The 18,522-nt window shown below is 48.9% G+C and overlaps 1 protein-coding gene across 1 annotated transcript in view; it reads right to left on the minus strand.

The window, feature by feature from the left end:
* Nucleotides 1–3,951: 3,951 nt before the first annotated feature.
* LOC109886895 (serine/threonine-protein kinase TBK1) overlaps nt 3,952–18,522 on the minus strand; it is a 68,043-nt gene continuing 53,472 nt past the window's right edge. Inside the window, exons 18-20 of the mRNA XM_031815264.1 lie at nt 10,290–10,393; nt 8,593–8,664; nt 3,952–7,405 (exon numbers count right to left, since the gene is read on the minus strand). Coding sequence (XP_031671124.1) covers nt 7,354–7,405; nt 8,593–8,664; nt 10,290–10,393 — 228 coding nt within the window. The 3' untranslated portion in view covers nt 3,952–7,353. The remainder of the gene's footprint in view (nt 7,406–8,592; nt 8,665–10,289; nt 10,394–18,522) is intronic.

Below are 18,522 nucleotides of genomic sequence, written 5' to 3' on the forward strand. Positions count from 1 at the left end.
TCCATCTCTTATGAGGGTCTATGACCCTGATGTGTAGTCCCCTCCATCTCTTATGAGGGTCTATGACCCTGATGTGTAGTCCCCTCCAACATACCTCTTATGAGGGTCTATGACCCTGATGTGTAGTCCCCTCCAACATACCTCTTATGAGGGTCTATGACCCTGATGTGTAGTCCCCTCCATCTCTTATGAGGGTCTATGACCCTGATGTGTAGTCCCCTCCATCTCTTATGAGGGTCTATGACCCTGATGTGTAGTCCCCACCAACATACCTCTTATGAGGGTCTATGACCCTGATGTGTAGTCCCCTCCATCTCTTATGAGGGTCTATGACCCTGATGTGTAGTCCCCTCCATCTCTTATGAGGGTCTATGACCCTGATGTGTAGTCCCCACCAACATACCTCTTATGAGGGTCTATGACCCTGATGTGTAGTCCCCACCAACATACCTCTTATGAGGGTCTATGACCCTGATGTGTAGTCCCCTCCAACATACCTCTTATGAGGGTCTATGACCCTGATGTGTAGTCCCCTCCAACATACCTCTTATGAGGGTCTATGACCCTGATGTGTAGTCCCCTCCAACATACCTCTTATGAGGGTCTATGACCCTGATGTGTAGTCCCCTCCAACATACCTCTTATGAGGGTCTATGACCCTGATGTGTAGTCCCCTCCAACATACCTCTTATGAGGGTCTATGACCCTGATGTGTAGTCCCCTCCAACATACCTCTTATGAGGGTCTATGACCCTGATGTGTAGTCCCCTCCATCTCTTATGAGGGTCTATGACCCTGATGTGTAGTCCCCTCCATCTCTTATGAGGGTCTATGACCCTGATGTGTAGTCCCCACCAACATACCTCTTATGAGGGTCTATGACCCTGATGTGTAGTCCCCTCCATCTCTTATGAGGGTCTATGACCCTGATGTGTAGTCCCCTCCATCTCTTATGAGGGTCTATGACCCTGATGTGTAGTCCCCTCCAACATACCTCTTATGAGGGTCTATGACCCTGATGTGTAGTCCCCTCCAACATACCTCTTATGAGGGTCTATGACCCTGATGTGTAGTCCCCTCCATCTCTTATGAGGGTCTATGACCCTGATGTGTAGTCCCCTCCATCTCTTATGAGGGTCTATGACCCTGATGTGTAGTCCCCACCAACATACCTCTTATGAGGGTCTATGACCCTGATGTGTAGTCCCCTCCATCTCTTATGAGGGTCTATGACCCTGATGTGTAGTCCCCTCCATCTCTTATGAGGGTCTATGACCCTGATGTGTAGTCCCCACCAACATACCTCTTATGAGGGTCTATGACCCTGATGTGTAGTCCCCTCCATCTCTTATGAGGGTCTATGACCCTGATGTGTAGTCCCCTCCATCTCTTATGAGGGTCTATGACCCTGATGTGTAGTCCCCTCCAACATACCTCTTATGAGGGTCTATGACCCTGATGTGTAGTCCCCTCCAACATACCTCTTATGAGGGTCTATGACCCTGATGTGTAGTCCCCTCCAACATACCTCTTATGAGGGTCTATGACCCTGATGTGTAGTCCCCTCCAACATACCTCTTATGAGGGTCTATGACCCTGATGTGTAGTCCCCTCCAACATACCTCTTATGAGGGTCTATGACCCTGATGTGTAGTCCCCTCCAACATACCTCTTATGAGGGTCTATGACCCTGATGTGTAGTCCCCTCCAACATACCTCTTATGAGGGTCTATGACCCTGATGTGTAGTCCACTCCAACATACCTCTTATGAGGGTCTATGACCCTGATGTGTAGTCCCCACCAACATACCTCTTATGAGGGTCTATGACCCTGATGTGTAGTCCCCTCCAACATACCTCTTATGAGGGTCTATGACCCTGATGTGTAGTCCCCTCCAACATACCTCTTATGAGGGTCTATGACCCTGATGTGTAGTCCCCTCCAACATACCTCTTATGAGGGTCTATGACCCTGATGTGTAGTCCCCTCCAACATACCTCTTATGAGGGTCTATGACCCTGATGTGTAGTCCACTCCAACATACCTCTTATGAGGGTCTATGACCCTGATGTGTAATCCCCTCCAACATACCTCTTATGAGGGTCTATGACCCTGATGTGTAGTCCCCTCCATCTCTTATGAGGGTCTATGACCCTGATGTGTAGTCCCCTCCATCTCTTATGAGGGTCTATGACCCTGATGTGTAGTCCCCTCCAACATACCTCTTATGAGGGTCAATGACCCTGATGTGTAGTCCCCTCCAACATACCTCTTATGAGGGTCTATGACCCTGATGTGTAGTCCCCTCCAACATACCTCTTATGAGGGTCTATGACCCTGATGTGTAGTCCCCTCCAACATACCTCTTATGAGGGTCTATGACCCTGATGTGTAGTCCCCTCCAACATACCTCTTATGAGGGTCTATGACCCTGATGTGTAGTCCCCTCCAACATACCTCTTATGAGGGTCTATGACCCTGATGTGTAGTCCCCTCCAACATACCTCTTATGAGGGTCTATGACCCTGATGTGTAGTCCCCTCCAACATACCTCTTATGAGGGTCTATGACCCTGATGTGTAGTCCCCTCCAACATACCTCTTATGAGGGTCTATGACCCTGATGTGTAGTCCCCTCCAACATACCTCTTATGAGGGTCTATGACCCTGATGTGTAGTCCCCTCCAACATACCTCTTATGAGGGTCTATGACCCTGATGTGTAGTCCCCTCCAACATACCTCTTATGAGGGTCTATGACCCTGATGTGTAGTCCCCTCCAACATACCTCTTATGAGGGTCTATGACCCTGATGTGTAGTCCCCTCCAACATACCTCTTATGAGGGTCTATGACCCTGATGTGTAGTCCCCTCCAACATACCTCTTATGAGGGTCTATGACCCTGATGTGTAGTCCCCTCCAACATACCTCTTATGAGGGTCTATGACCCTGATGTGTAGTCCCCTCCAACATACCTCTTATGAGGGTCTATGACCCTGATGTGTAGTCCCCTCCAACATACCTCTTATGAGGGTCTATGACCCTGATGTGTAGTCCCCTCCAACATACCTCTTATGAGGGTCTATGACCCTGATGTGTAGTCCCCTCCAACATACCTCTTATGAGGGTTAATGACCCTGATGTGTAGTCCCTCCAACATACCTCTTATGAGGGTCTATGACCCTGATGTGTAGTCCCCACCACACCTCTTATGAGGGTCTATGACCCTGATGTGTAGTCCCCTCCAACACACCTCTTATGAGGGTCTATGACCCTGATGTGTAGTCCCCTCCAACATACCTCTTATGAGGGTCTATGACCCTGATGTGTAGTCCCCTCCAACATACCTCTTATGAGGGTCTATGACCCTGATGTGTAGTCCCCTCCACACCTCTTATGAGCGATCAAAGACCAACAGATCGAGCTCCAACACTAAGAGATCAGAGCCTTTATACAGTAGAAGGGAGATGGTTTGAGTCTGTGTGATCGCGCTCCAACGGATGGGGTTTTTCCATCATTCACCTGTATTCATCTCTGTGTGATCGCGCTCCAACAGATGGGGTTTCTCCATCATTCACCTGTATTCATCTGTGTGATCGCGCTCCAACAGATGGGGTTTTCTCCATCATTCACCTGTATTCATCTCTGTGTGATCGCGCTCCAACAGATGGGGTTTCTCCATCATTCACCTGTATTCATCTCATCAGCACCATTAAGCCTGTTGGTTCATACAATCAAAACCCCAAACTGCATAATCAGAGAGGAAACTCTGAGCCTGTGAGCCAATCAGAGAGGAAACTCTGAGCCCGTGAGCCAATCAGAGAGGAAACTCTGAGCCCGTGAGCCAATCAGAGAGGAAACTCTGAGCCTGTGAGCCAATCAGAGAGGAACTTCATTTGTTCAAACAAAAGACAGTAATCATTTTGGGTTATTTCAAATAAGAAATCATAGTTAAGGACAGTAGGATTTTATTTTAAAAGAGCAACAACTATAATCTGAGCCTGTGAGCCATTTTAATATTTATACCAGATGGGCAACAGAGATGATGAATAAAACCCTGTTAACAAAACAGGAAGTAAAATAAAACCCTGTTAACAAAACAGGAAGTAAAAAAGATCTGTAGACTAAATTAAACTAAAGGCAACAACAGAGGGTGCATCCCAAATGACCCCCTATTCCCCTCATAGTGCACTACAGCAACACAGAGGACACATCCCAAATGACCCCCTATTCCCCTCATAGTGCACTACAGCAACACAGAGGACCCATCCCAAATGACCCCCTATTCCCCTCATAGTGCACTACAGCAACACAGAGGGCCCATCCCAAATGACCCCCTATTCCCCTCTGGGCTCTGGTCAGAAGTAGTGCACTATGGGTAGAGCACGAGAAAGGAAATAGCGGGCCATTTTGGGACAGTGTAGTAGTAAGAACTACTATCTGGTAATCCAACGTTGATTCCTGAAGGACATTTCCCCTCTTTAGTCTCTAACAGAAGTTGCCAGCTTGGAGAAGAGGCCAGAAGAGAGAGAACTCATTCATAATAATACACATTACAGACTCAGACTATTTACAACATGAAGCACACATGTATATACACAGGAATTATATACCGCTGGCTAGATGAGGGAACATTCTCCTTTCTCTGCAGCGTCTAGACTGGTAGGGGGTCAGGTAGGGGTCAGGGTTCTCGTCTGTAGACTGGTGGGGTCAGGTAGGGGTCAGGGGTCTAGACTGTAGACTGGTGGGGTCAGGTCGGGGTCAGTGTCGAGACTGTAGACTGGTGGGGTCAAGTAGGGGTCAGTGTCGAGACTGGTGGGATCAGGTTAGGGGTCAGGGGTCAAGACTGTAGACTGGTGGGGTCAGGTAGGGGTCAGGGGTCTAGACTGTAGACTGGTGGGGTCAGGTCGGGGTCAGTGTCGAGACTGTAGACTGGTGGGGTCAAGTAGGGGTCAGGGGTCAAGACTGTAGACTGGTGGGGTCAGTTAGGGGTTAGGGGTGTAAACTGGTGGGGTCAGTTAGGGGTCAGGGAATAGATAGTGGATTGAGGTGGGGGTCAGGGAATAGATAGTGGATTGAGGTGGGGGTCAGGGTCTAGATAGTGGATTGAGGTCGGGGTCAGGGTCTAGATAGTGGATTGAGGTCGGGGTCAGGGTCTAGATAGTGGATTGAGGTCGGGGTCAGGGTCTAGATAGTGGATTGAGGTGGGGGTCAGGTATGGGGTCAGGGTCAAGATAGTGGATTGAAGTGGGGGTGGGGGTCAGGTAGGGGTCATGGTCTAGATAGTGGATTGAGGTGGGTGTGGGGGTCTAGATACTGGATTGAGGTAGGGGTCAGGGTCTAGATAGTGGATTGAGGTGGGTGTGGGGGTATAGATAGTGGATTGAAGTGGGGGTCAGGTAGGGGTCATGGTCTAGATAGTGGATTGAGGTGGAGGTCAGGTAGGGGTCAGGGTCTAGATAGTGGATTGAGGTGGGGGGCCAGGTAGGTGTCAGGGTCTAGATAGTGGATTGAGGTAGGGGTCAGGTGGGGGTCAGGGTCTAGATAGTGGATTGAGGTGGGGGTCAGGATCTAGATAGTGGATTGAGGTGGGGGTCATGTATGGGGTCAGGCTCAAGATAGTGGATTGAAGTGGGGGTGGGGGTCAGGTAGGGGTCATGGTCTAGATAGTGGATTGAGGTGGGTGTGGGGGTCTAGATAGTGGATTAAGGTAGGGGTCAGGGACTAGATAGTGGATTGAGGTGGGTGTGGGGGTCTAGATAGTGGATTGAAGTGGGGGTCAGGTAGGGGTCATGGTCTAGATAGTGGATTGAGGTGGAGGTCAGGTAGGGGTCAGGGTCTAGATAGTGGATTGAGGTGGGGGGCCAGGTAGGTGTCAGGGTCTAGATAGTGGATTGAGGTAGGGGTCAGGTAGGGGTCAGGGTCTAGATAGTGGATTGAGGTGGGGGTCAGGTAGGGGTCAGGGTCTAGATAGTGGATTGAGGTGGGGGTCAGGGTCTAGATAGTGGATTGAGGTCGGGGTCAGGGTCTAGATAGTGGATTGAAGTGGGGGTCAGGTAGGGGTCAGGGTCTAGATCAGGGCTCTCCAACAGGTCGATCACCAGCTACCAGTAGCTACCAGCCCACCTATTAGTAGCTCGCCAAAATATTCTGAAAGTACATTCAATTTCACAAGTATCAGAGACACCGCAAGCTCCCAGCTACTATCTAATCAAGGCAACATCGACATTATCCCACCCCTGGTTAGCCACTATTGGATTAAAAAGCCAAACCTAACACATTATCTGCCAATTCATTTTCAGCAATATGGCGTCTGTCCGTCCGGTGTTTGTCTGTCATTCAGTGTAACGCCAGTTGATGTGATAACTGCCTTGTAGATTGACAGAAATACTTTCCCCCAAAACCATATTAAATGTTAACTGTAAAGTAGGCTTACCTAGAAGAAGTACATCATTTGTATCTACTGTTTGTTTTTTGGTAAACTATGCCATGAAATCAGCAGCAGCAGTACTGAACCACCACAGACCGGCACATTAAAACGGCACAATTAAAAGGGAATTGCACTCCAAAAATCTAAACGTGTTCGTTTTCTTCCAAACCTAAAAATAGTTTCTTCTGATGTGATTTAAACATTGACATGGACTCAGAACATGCCGTTTTGAGAGTAAAAAACGAAATACATCAACTGAGAAAACAGAATATAGGAAAACAGAAAACAGAAGGATTTGGGAGATAAAAACCATCTCAGATTTTATAGGGCCTCCTTTAGTGTTTATTAAACCATTGTTTTGCCAGGTATATCGACAGAAAACATAGGGCCTCTTGTACACTAAGGACCCGGGGAAGAGTTGCAGGGAGAGGAGCACAACGGGTCTATTTGAAGGTAGCTCTCATGCTTGAAAAGGTTGGAGACCCCTGGTCTAGAAAGTGGAATGAGGTGGAGATTTAGGGTGGGTGAGAGTTGACGAGTGAGGGTTTAGGGTGGGTTGAGAGTCGACAAGTGAGGGTTTAGGGTGGGTTGAGAGTCAGGGGGAGGGTTTAGGGTGGGTAGGGAGGTTGGGTGAAGGTGTAGGGTGGGTATGGAGGTTGGATGAAGGTGTAGGGTGGGTACGGAGGTTGGGTGAAGGTGTAGGGTGGGTATGGAGGTTGGGTGGGTATGGAGGTTGGGTGAAGGTGTAGGGTGGGTATGGAGGTTGGGTGAAGGTGTAGGGTGGGTATGGAGGTTGGGTGAAGGTGTAGGGTGGGTATAGAGGTTGGGTGAAGGTGTAGGGTGGGTATGGAGGTTGGGTGAAGGTGTAGGGTGGGTAGGGAGGTTGGGTAAAGGTGTAGGGTGTAGCGAGGTGCCACATGGTCTCAGATACGGTCCACACTTCTCATTCCTCCATCCAATGTCAAAGAGCCAAACCTGGAAAACAGCAACATCAGACAATATTATATCAATAGCTAGATCAGCTTCTATTTATGCCCATGCACTAACAGGAAGGACCAAACAGCTGATCTAACAGGAAGGACCAAACAGCTGATCTAACAGGAAGGACCAAACAGGAAACGCCAAACAGCTGATCTAACAGGAAGGACCAGACAGCTGATCTAACAGGAAGGACCAGCTGATCTAACAGGAAGGACCAAACAGCTGATCTAACAGGAAGGACCAAACAGCTGATCTAACTGTAAGGACCAGACAGCTGATCTAACAGGAAGGACCAAACAGCTGATCTAACAGGAAGGACCAAACAGCTGATCTGATCTAACAGGAAGGACCAGACAGCTGATCTAACAGGAAGGACCAAACAGCTGATCTGATCTAACAGGAAGGACCAGACAGCTGATCTAACAGGAAGGACCAAACAGCTGATCTGATCTAACAGGAAGGACCAGACAGCTGATCTAACAGGAAGGACCAGACAGCTGATCTGATCTAACAGGAAGGACCAGACAGCTGATCTGATCTAACAGGAAGGACCAGACAGCTGATCTGATCTAACAGGAAGGACCAGACAGCTGATCTGATCTAACAGGAAGGACCAGACAGCTGATCTAACAGGAAGGACCAGACAGCTGATCTAACAGGAAGGACCAGACAGCTGATCTAACAGGAAGGACCAGACAGCTGATCTAACAGGAAGGACCAGACAGCTGATCTAACAGGAAGGACCAGACAGCTGATCTAACAGGAAGGACCAAACAGCTGATCTGATCTAACAGGAAGGACCAGACAGCTGATCTGACAGGAAGGACCAAACAGCTGATCTGATCTAACAGGAAGGACCAAACAGCTGATCTGACAGGAAGGACCAAACAGCTGATCTGATCTAACAGGAAGGACCAAACAGCTGATCTGATCTAACAGGAAGGACCAAACAGCTGATCTGATCTAACAGGAAGGACCAAACAGCTGATCTGATCTAACAGGAAGGACCAAACAGCTGAGCTGATCTAACAGGAAGGACCAAACAGCTGATCTGACAGGAAGGAGGCCTTCGTATGTCTTATCAGGGTTATTGACCATGTTTTGAATTGCTGGTCTCGGTCTGTTATAAAGTAAACATACGGCCATCACAGGGAGCTCTGTGTAGCCAGACAAGTCCTCACCTCTCCAGGAAGTGGTTGTTCTCGGCCAACTCCTTTACTACCCCCTCCATCTCTTCCTTCAGCTTCTTCATCCTGGAAATCACAGAAAGGGTAGAGAGAGTTAACACTGGACACTGAGATGGTGGACTATCGTCCTACTGGTTAACACTGGACACTGAGATGGTGGACTATCGTCCTACTGGTTAACACTGGACACTGAGATGGTGGACTATCGTCCCACTGGTTAACACTGGACACTGAGATGGTGGACTATCGTCCCACTGGTTAACACTGGACACTGAGAAGGTGGAATATCGTCCTACTGGTTAACACTGGACACTGAGAAGGTGGAATATCGTCCTACTGGTTAACACTGGACACTGAGATGGTAGACTATCGTCCTACTGGTTAACACTGGACACTGAGATGGTGGATTATCGTCCCACTGGTTAACACTGGACACTGAGATGGTGGACTATCGTCCTACTGGTTAACACTGGACACTGAGAAGGTGGAATATCGTCCTACTGGTTAACACTGGACACTGAGAAGGTGGAATATCGTCCTACTGGTTAACACTGGACACTGAGAAGGTGGAATATCGTCCTACTGGTTAACACTGGACACTGAGATGGTAGACTATCGTCCTACTGGTTAACAATGGACACTGAGATGGTAGACTATCGTCCTACTGGTTAACACTGTCAATGAGAAGGTGGAATATCGTCCTACTGGTTAACACTGGACACTGAGAAGGTGGAATATCGTCCTACTGGTTAACACTGGACACTGAGATGGTAGACTATCGTCCTACTGGTTAACAATGGACACTGAGATGGTAGACTATCGTCCTACTGGTTAACACTGTCAATGAGAAGGTGGAATATCTTCCTACTGGTTAACACTGGACACTGAGAAGGTGGAATATCTTCCTACTGGTTAACACTGGACACTGAGATAAGGTCAGGGGTTAACGGTTAGGGGTCAGGGACAGTAGCTCACCCCAGGGTCATCTCTACCAGGGTGATCTGACTGATGTAGGGTCAGGGGTTAACGGTTAGTGGTCAGGAACAGTAACTCACCCCAGGGTCAACTCTACCAAGGTGCTCTGACTGAGGTAAGGTCAGGGGTCAGGAACAGTAACTCACCCCAGGGTCATCTCTACCAGGGTGATCTGGCTGAGGTAAGGTCAGGGGTTAACGGTTAGGGGTCAGGGACAGTAACTCACCCCAGGGTCATCTCTACCAAGGTGCTCTGGCTGAGGTAAGGTCAGGGGTTAAAGGTCAGGGACAGTAACTCACCCCAGGGTCATCTCTACCAAGGTGCTCTGGCTGAGGTAAGGTCAGGGGTTAAAGGTCAGGGACAGTAACTCACCCCAGGGTCATCTCTACCAAGGTGCTCTGGCTGAGGTAAGGTCAGGGGTTAACGGTTAGGAACAGTAACTCACCCCAGGGTCATCTCTACCAAGGTGCTCTGGCTGAGGTAAGGTCAGGGGTCAGGGACAGTAACTCACCCCAGGGTCATCTCTACCAAGGTGCTCTGGCTGAGGTAAGGTCAGGGGTCAGGGACAGTAACTCACCCCAGGGTCATCTCTACCAAGGTGCTCTGGCTGAGGTAAGGTCATGGGTTAACGGTTAGGGACAGTAACTCACCCCAGGGTCATCTCTACCAAGGTGCTCTGGCTGAGGTAAGGTCAGGGGTCAGGGACAGTAACTCACCCCAGGGTCATCTCTACCAAGGTGCTCTGGCTGAGGTAGGCTTGAGGCTTCACCATACCACTGGATGCCAGAGGTAGCACCTTACCAGGTAACTGCTCCTGTAGCTACAACACACAAACATGGATATTAACAACTGAATTCATGCACCACAATGTCTACTCCCCCCATGCAGAGCGGTCATCAAGGCAAAAGGTGGCTACATGAGACTACATGAGATTCCATATGTGTTATTTAATAGTTTTGATGTCTTCACTATTATTGTCCAATGTAGAACATAGTAAACATAGAGAAAACCCCTTGAATGAGGAGGTGTGTCCAAACGTTGACTGGTACTCTATTTAGCTGCTTCTGTTACGCAGAACCGAGTTGTTGGTCCTGGTTTTATAACTCTGAATCCATGTTAGCATGGTCAGAAATGCTACTAAACGGTAGTTGTTGGTCCTGGTTTTATAACTCTGAATCCATGTTAGCATGGTCAGAAATGCTACTAAACGGTAGTTGTTGGTCCTGGTTTTATAACTCTGAATCCATGTTAGCATGGTCAGAAATGCTACTAAACGGTAGCTGTTGGTCCTGGTTTTATAACTCTGAATCCATGTTAGCATGGTCAGAAATGCTACTAAACGGTAGCTGTTGGTCCTGGTTTTATAACTCTGAAACCATGTTAGCATGGTCAGAAATGCTACTAAACGGTAGCTGTTGGTCCTGGTTTTATAACTCTGAATCCATGTTAGCATGGTCAGAAATGCTACTAAACGGTAGCTGTTGGTCCTGGTTTGACAACTCTGAATCCATGTTAGCATGGTCAGAAATGCTACTAAACGGTAGTTGTTGGTCCTGGTTTGACAACTCAGGATCTAAGTGTTATCCCACTCCTAGATATTGAGCTAGGTCAGGGTCTGGGTGTTATCCCACTCCTAGATATTGAGCTAGGTCAGGGTCTGGGTGTTATCCCACTGATAGATATTGAGCTAGGTCAGGGTCTGGGTGTTATCCCACTCCTAGATATTGAGCTAGGTCAGGGTCTGAGTGTTATCCCACTCCTAGATATTGAGCTAGGTCAGGGTCTGATCCCACTCCTAGATATTGAGCTAGGTCAGGGTCTGAGTGTTATCCCACTCCTAGATATTGAGCTAGGTCAGGGTCTGGGTGTTATCCCACTCCTAGATATTGAGCTAGGTCAGGGTCAGGGTGTTATCCCACTCCTAGATATTGAGCTAGGTCAGGGTCTGGGTGTTATCCCACTCCTAGATATTGAGCTAGGTCAGGGTCTGGGTGTTATCCCACTCCTAGATATTGAGCTAGGTCAGGGTCTGGGTGTTATCCCACTCCTAGATATTGAGCTAGGTCAGGGTCTGGGTGTTATCCCACTCCTAGATATTGAGCTAGGTCAGGGTCTGGGTCTGATCCCACTCCTAGATATTGAGCTAGGTCAGGGTCTGGGTCTGATCCCACTCCTAGATATTGAGCTAGGTCAGGGTCTGGGTCTGATCCCACTCCTAGATATTGAGCTAGGTCAGGGTCTGGGTGTTATCCCACTCCTAGATATTGAGCTAGGTCAGGGTCTGAGTGTTATCCCACTCCTAGATATTGAGCTAGGTCAGGGTCTGATCCCACTCCTAGATATTGAGCTAGGTCAGGGTCTGGGTGTTATCCCACTCCTAGATATTGAGCTAGGTCAGGGTCTCTGTTATCCCACTCCTAGATATTGAGCTAGGTCAGGGTCTGGGTGTTATCCCACTCCTAGATATTGAGCTAGGTCAGGGTCAGGGTCTCTGTTATCCCACTCCTAGATATTGAGCTAGGTCAGGGTCAGGGTGTTATCCCACTCCTAGATATTGAGCTAGGTCAGGGTCTGGGTGTTATCCCACTCCTAGATATTGAGCTAGGTCAGGGTCTGAGTGTTATCCCACTCCTAGATATTGAGCTAGGTCAGGGTCTGGGTGTTATCCCACTCCTAGATATTGAGCTAGGTCAGGGTGTTATCCCACTCCTAGATATTGAGCTAGGTCAGGGTCTGATCCCACTCCTAGACATTGAGCTAGGTCAGGGTGTTATCCCACTCCTAGATATTGAGCTAGGTCAGGGTCTGATCCCACTCCTAGATATTGAGCTAGGTCAGGGTGTTATCCCACTCCTAGATATTGAGCTAGGTCAGGGTCTGATCCCACTCCTAGATATTGAGCTAGGTCAGGGTCTGGGTGTTATCCCACTCCTAGATATTGAGCTAGGTCAGGGTCTGGGTGTTATCCCACTCCTAGATATTGAACTAGGTCAGGGTGTTATCCCACTCCTAGATATTGAGCTAGGTCAGGGTCTGATCCCACTCCTAGACATTGAGCTAGGTCAGGGTGTTATCCCACTCCTAGATATTGAGCTAGGTCAGGGTCTGATCCCACTCCTAGATATTGAGCTAGGTCAGGGTGTTATCCCACTCCTAGATATTGAGCTAGGTCAGGGTCTGATCCCACTCCTAGATATTGAGCTAGGTCAGGGTCTGGGTGTTATCCCACTCCTAGATATTGAGCTAGGTCAGGGTCTGGGTGTTATCCCACTCCTAGATATTGAACTAGGTCAGGGTCTGATCCCACTCCTAGATATTGAGCTAGGTCAGGGTGTTATCCCACTCCTAGATATTGAGCTGGGTCAGGGTGTTATCCCACTCCTAGATATTGAGCTAGGTCAGGGTCTGGGTGTTATCCCACTCCTAGATATTGAGCTAGGTCAGGGTCTGGGTGTTATCCCACTCCTAGATATTGAGCTAGGTCAGGGTGTTATCCAACTCCTAGATATTGAGCTGGGTCAGGGTCTGGGTGTTATCCCACTCCTAGATATTGAGCTAGGTCAGGGTCTGGGTGTTATCCCACTCCTAGATATTGAGCTAGGTCAGGGTCTGAGTGTTATCCCACTCCTAGATATTGAGCTAGGTCAGGGTCTGAGTGTTATCCCACTCCTAGATATTGAGCTAGGTCAGGGTCTGGGTGTTATCCCACTCCTAGATATTGAGCTAGGTCAGGGTCTGGGTGTTATCCCACTCCTAGATATTGAGCTAGGTCAGGGTCTGGGTGTTATCCCACTCCTAGATATTGAGCTAGGTCAGGGTCTGGGTGTTATCCCACTCCTAGATATTGAGCTAGGTCAGGGTCTGATCCCACTCCTAGATATTGAGCTAGGTCAGGGTCTGAGTGTTATCCCACTCCTAGATATTGAGCTAGGTCAGGGTCTGGGTGTTATCCCACTCCTAGATATTGAGCTAGGTCAGGGTCTGATCCCACTCCTAGATATTGAGCTAGGTCAGGGTCTGGGTGTTATCCCACTCCTAGATATTGAGCTAGGTCAGGGTCTGATCCCACTCCTAGATATTGAGCTAGGTCAGGGTCTGGGTGTTATCCCACTCCTAGATATTGAGCTAGGTCAGGGTCTCTGTTATCCCACTCCTAGATATTGAGCTAGGTCAGGGTCTGAGTGTTATCCCACTCCTAGATATTGAGCTAGGTCAGGGTCTGGGTGTTATCCCACTCCTAGATATTGAGCTAGGTCAGGGTCTGGGTGTTATCCCATTCCTAGATATTGAGCTAGGTCAGGGTCTGAGTGTTATCCCACTCCTAGATATTGAGCTAGGTCAGGGTCTGGGTGTTATCCCACTCCTAGATATTGAGCTAGGTCAGGGTCTGGGTGTTATCCCACTCCTAGATATTGAGCTAGGTCAGGGTCTGGGTGTTATCCCACTCCTAGATATTGAGCTAGGTCAGGGTCTGGGTGTTATCCCACTCCTAGATATTGAGCTAGGTCAGGGTCTGAGTGTTATCCCACTCCTAGATATTGAGCTAGGTCAGGGTCTGATCCCACTCCTAGATATTGAGCTAGGTCAGGGTCTGGGTGTTATCCCACTCCTAGATATTGAGCTAGGTCAGGGTCTGGGTGTTATCCCACTCCTAGATATTGAGCTAGGTCAGGGTCTGAGTGTTATCCCACTCCTAGATATTGAGCTAGGTCAGGGTCAGGGTCTGGGTGTTATCCCACTCCTAGATATTGAGCTGGGTCAGGGTCTGGGTGTTATCCCACTCCTAGATATTGAGCTAGGTCAGGGTCTGGGTGTTATCCCATTCCTAGATATTGAGCTAGGTCAGGGTCTGAGTGTTATCCCACTCCTAGATATTGAGCTAGGTCAGGGTCAGATCCCACTCCTAGATATTGAGCTAGGTCAGGGTCTGGGTGTTATCCCACTCCTAGATATAGAGCTAGGTCAGGGTCTGAGTGTTATCCCACTCCTAGATATTGAGCTAGGTCAGGGTCTGGGTGTTATCCCACTCCTAGATATTGAGCTAGGTCAGGGTCTGGGTGTTATCCCACTCCTAGATATTGAGCTAGGTCAGGGTCAGGGTCTGGGTGTTATCCCACTCCTAGATATTGAGCTGGGTCAGGGTCAGGGTGTTATCCCACTCCTAGATATTGAGCTAGGTCAGGGTCTGGGTGTTATCCCACTCCTAGATATTGAGCTAGGTCAGGGTCTGAGTGTTATCCCACTCCTAGATATTGAGCTAGGTCAGGGTCAGGGTCTGGGTGTTATCCCACTCCTAGATATTGAGCTGGGTCAGGGTCTGGGTGTTATCCCACTCCTAGATATTGAGCTAGGTCAGGGTCAGGGTGTTATCCCACTCCTAGATATTGAGCTAGGTCAGGGTCTGAGTGTTATCCCACTCCTAGATATTGAGCTAGGTCAGGGTCAGGGTGTTATCCCACTCCTAGATATTGAGCTAGGTCAGGGTCTGAGTGTTATCCCACTCCTAGATATTGAGCTAGGTCAGGGTCAGGGTCTGATCCCACTCCTAGATATTGAGCTAGGTCAGGGTCTGGGTGTTATCCCACTCCTAGATATAGAGCTAGGTCAGGGTCTGAGTGTTATCCCACTCCTAGATATTGAGCTAGGTCAGGGTCTGGGTGTTATCCCACTCCTAGATATTGAGCTAGGTCAGGGTCTGGGTGTTATCCCACTCCTAGATATTGAGCTAGGTCAGGGTCAGGGTCTGGGTGTTATCCCACTCCTAGATATTGAGCTGGGTCAGGGTCAGGGTGTTATCCCACTCCTAGATATTGAGCTAGGTCAGGGTCTGGGTGTTATCCCACTCCTAGATATTGAGCTAGGTCAGGGTCTGAGTGTTATCCCACTCCTAGATATTGAGCTAGGTCAGGGTCAGGGTCTGGGTGTTATCCCACTCCTAGATGTTGAGCTGGGTCAGGGTCTGGGTGTTATCCCACTCCTAGATGTTGAGCTAGGTCAGGGTCAGGGTGTTATCCTACTCCTAGATATTGAGCTAGGTCAGGGTCTGAGTGTTATCCCACTCCTAGATATTGAGCTAGGTCAGGGTCTGAGTGTTATCCCACTCCTAGATATTGAGCTAGGTCAGGGTCTGGGTGTTATCCCACTCCTAGATATTGAGCTAGGTCAGGGTCTGATCCCACTCCTAGATATTGAGCTAGGTCAGGGTCTGAGTGTTATCCCACTCCTAGATATTGAGCTAGGTCAGGGTCTGAGTGTTATCCCACTCCTAGATATTGAGCTAGGTCAGGGTCAGGGTCTGATCCCACTCCTAGATATTGAGCTAGGTCAGGGTCTGGGTGTTATCCCACTCCTAGATATAGAGCTAGGTCAGGGTCTGAGTGTTATCCCACTCCTAGATATTGAGCTAGGTCAGGGTCTGGGTGTTATCCCACTCCTAGATATTGAGCTAGGTCAGGGTCTGAGTGTTATCCCACTCGTAGATATTGAGCTAGGTCAGGGTCAGGGTCTGGGTGTTATCCCACTCCTAGATGTTGAGCTGGGTCAGGGTCTGGGTGTTATCCCACTCCTAGATGTTGAGCTAGGTCAGGGTCAGGGTCTGATCCCACTCCTAGATATTGAGCTAGGTCAGGGTCTGAGTGTTATCCCACTCCTAGATATTGAGCTAGGTCAGGGTCTGGGTGTTATCCCACTCCTAGATATAGAGCTAGGTCAGGGTCTGATCCCACTCCTAGATATTGAGCTAGGTCAGGGTCTGGGTGTTATCCCACTCCTAGATATTGAGCTAGGTCAGGGTCTGAGTGTTATCCCACTCCTAGATATTGAGCTAGGTCAGGGTCTGGGTGTTATCCCACTCCTAGATATTGAGCTAGGTCAGGGTGTTATCCCACTCCTAGATATTGAGCTGGGTCAGGGTGTTATCCCACTCCTAGATATTGAGCTAGGTCAGGGTCTGAGTGTTATCCCACTCCTAGATATTGAGCTAGGTCAGGGTCTGGGTGTTATCCCACTCCTAGATATTGAGCTAGGTCAGGGTGTTATCCCACTCCTAGATATTGAGCTGGGTCAGGGTCTGGGTGTTATCCCACTCCTAGATATTGAGCTAGGTCAGGGTCTGGGTGTTATCCCACTCCTAGATATTGAGCTAGGTCAGGGTCTGAGTGTTATCCCACTCCTAGATATTGAGCTAGGTCAGGGTCTGGGTGTTATCCCACTCCTAGATATTGAGCTAGGTCAGGGTCTGAGTGTTATCCCACTCCTAGATATTGAGCTAGGTCAGGGTCAGGGTCTGATCCCACTCCTAGATATTGAGCTAGGTCAGGGTCTGGGTGTTATCCCACTCCTAGATATTGAGCTAGGTCAGGGTCTGAGTGTTATCCCACTCCTAGATATTGAGCTAGGTCAGGGTCAGGGTCTGATCCCACTCCTAGATATTGAGCTAGGTCAGGGTCTGAGTGTTATCCCACTCCTAGATATTGAGCTGGGTCAGGGTCTGATCCCACTCCTAGATATTGAGCTAGGTCAGGGTCTGGGTGTTATCCCACTCCTAGATATTGAGCTAGGTCAGGGTCTGGGTGTTATCCCACTCCTAGATATTGAGCTAGGTCAGGGTCTGGGTGTTATCCCACTCCTAGATATTGAGCTAGGTCAGGGTCTGGGTGTTATCCCACTCCTAGATATTGAGCTAGGTCAGGGTCTGATCCCACTCCTAGATATTGAGCTAGGTCAGGGTCTGGGTGTTATCCCACTCCTAGATATTGAGCTAGGTCAGGGTCTGATCCCACTCCTAGATATTGAGCTAGGTCAGGGTCTGATCCCACTCCTAGATATTGAGCTGGGTCAGGGTCTGAGTGTTATCCCACTCCTAGATATTGAGCTAGGTCAGGGTCTGGGTGTTATCCCACTCCTAGATATTGAGCTAGGTCAGGGTCTGAGTGTTATCCCACTCCTAGATATTGAGCTAGGTCAGGGTCTGAGTGTTATCCCACTCCTAGATATTGAGCTAGGTCAGGGTCTGGGTGTTATCCCACTCCTAGATATTGAGCTAGGTCAGGGTCTGAGTGTTATCCCACTCCTAGATATTGAGCTAGGTCAGGGTCTGAGTGTTATCCCACTCCTAGATATTGAGCTAGGTCAGGGTCTGGGTGTTATCCCACTCCTAGATATTGAGCTAGGTCAGGGTGTTATCCCACTCCTAGATATTGAGCTGGGTCAGGGTCTGGGTGTTATCCCACTCCTAGATATTGAGCTAGGTCAGGGTCTGGGTGTTATCCCACTCCTAGATATTGAGCTAGGTCAGGGTCTGAGTGTTATCCCACTCCTAGATATTGAGCTAGGTCAGGGTCTGGGTGTTATCCCACTCCTAGATATTGAGCTAGGTCAGGGTCTGAGTGTTATCCCACTCCTAGATATTGAGCTAGGTCAGGGTCAGGGTCTGATCCCACTCCTAGATATTGAGCTAGGTCAGGGTCTGGGTGTTATCCCACTCCTAGATATTGAGCTAGGTCAGGGTCTGAGTGTTATCCCACTCCTAGATATTGAGCTAGGTCAGGGTCAGGGTCTGATCCCACTCCTAGATATTGAGCTAGGTCAGGGTCTGAGTGTTATCCCACTCCTAGATATTGAGCTGGGTCAGGGTCTGATCCCACTCCTAGATATTGAGCTAGGTCAGGGTCTGGGTGTTATCCCACTCCTAGATATTGAGCTAGGTCAGGGTCTGGGTGTTATCCCACTCCTAGATATTGAGCTAGGTCAGGGTCTGGGTGTTATCCCACTCCTAGATATTGAGCTAGGTCAGGGTCTGGGTGTTATCCCACTCCTAGATATTGAGCTAGGTCAGGGTCTGATCCCACTCCTAGATATTGAGCTAGGTCAGGGTCTGGGTGTTATCCCACTCCTAGATATTGAGCTAGGTCAGGGTCTGATCCCACTCCTAGATATTGAGCTAGGTCA

This window comes from Oncorhynchus kisutch, unplaced genomic scaffold (genome assembly GCF_002021735.2).
Source record: "Oncorhynchus kisutch isolate 150728-3 unplaced genomic scaffold, Okis_V2 Okis09a-Okis19a_hom, whole genome shotgun sequence".
Lineage (NCBI taxonomy): Eukaryota > Metazoa > Chordata > Actinopteri > Salmoniformes > Salmonidae > Oncorhynchus > Oncorhynchus kisutch.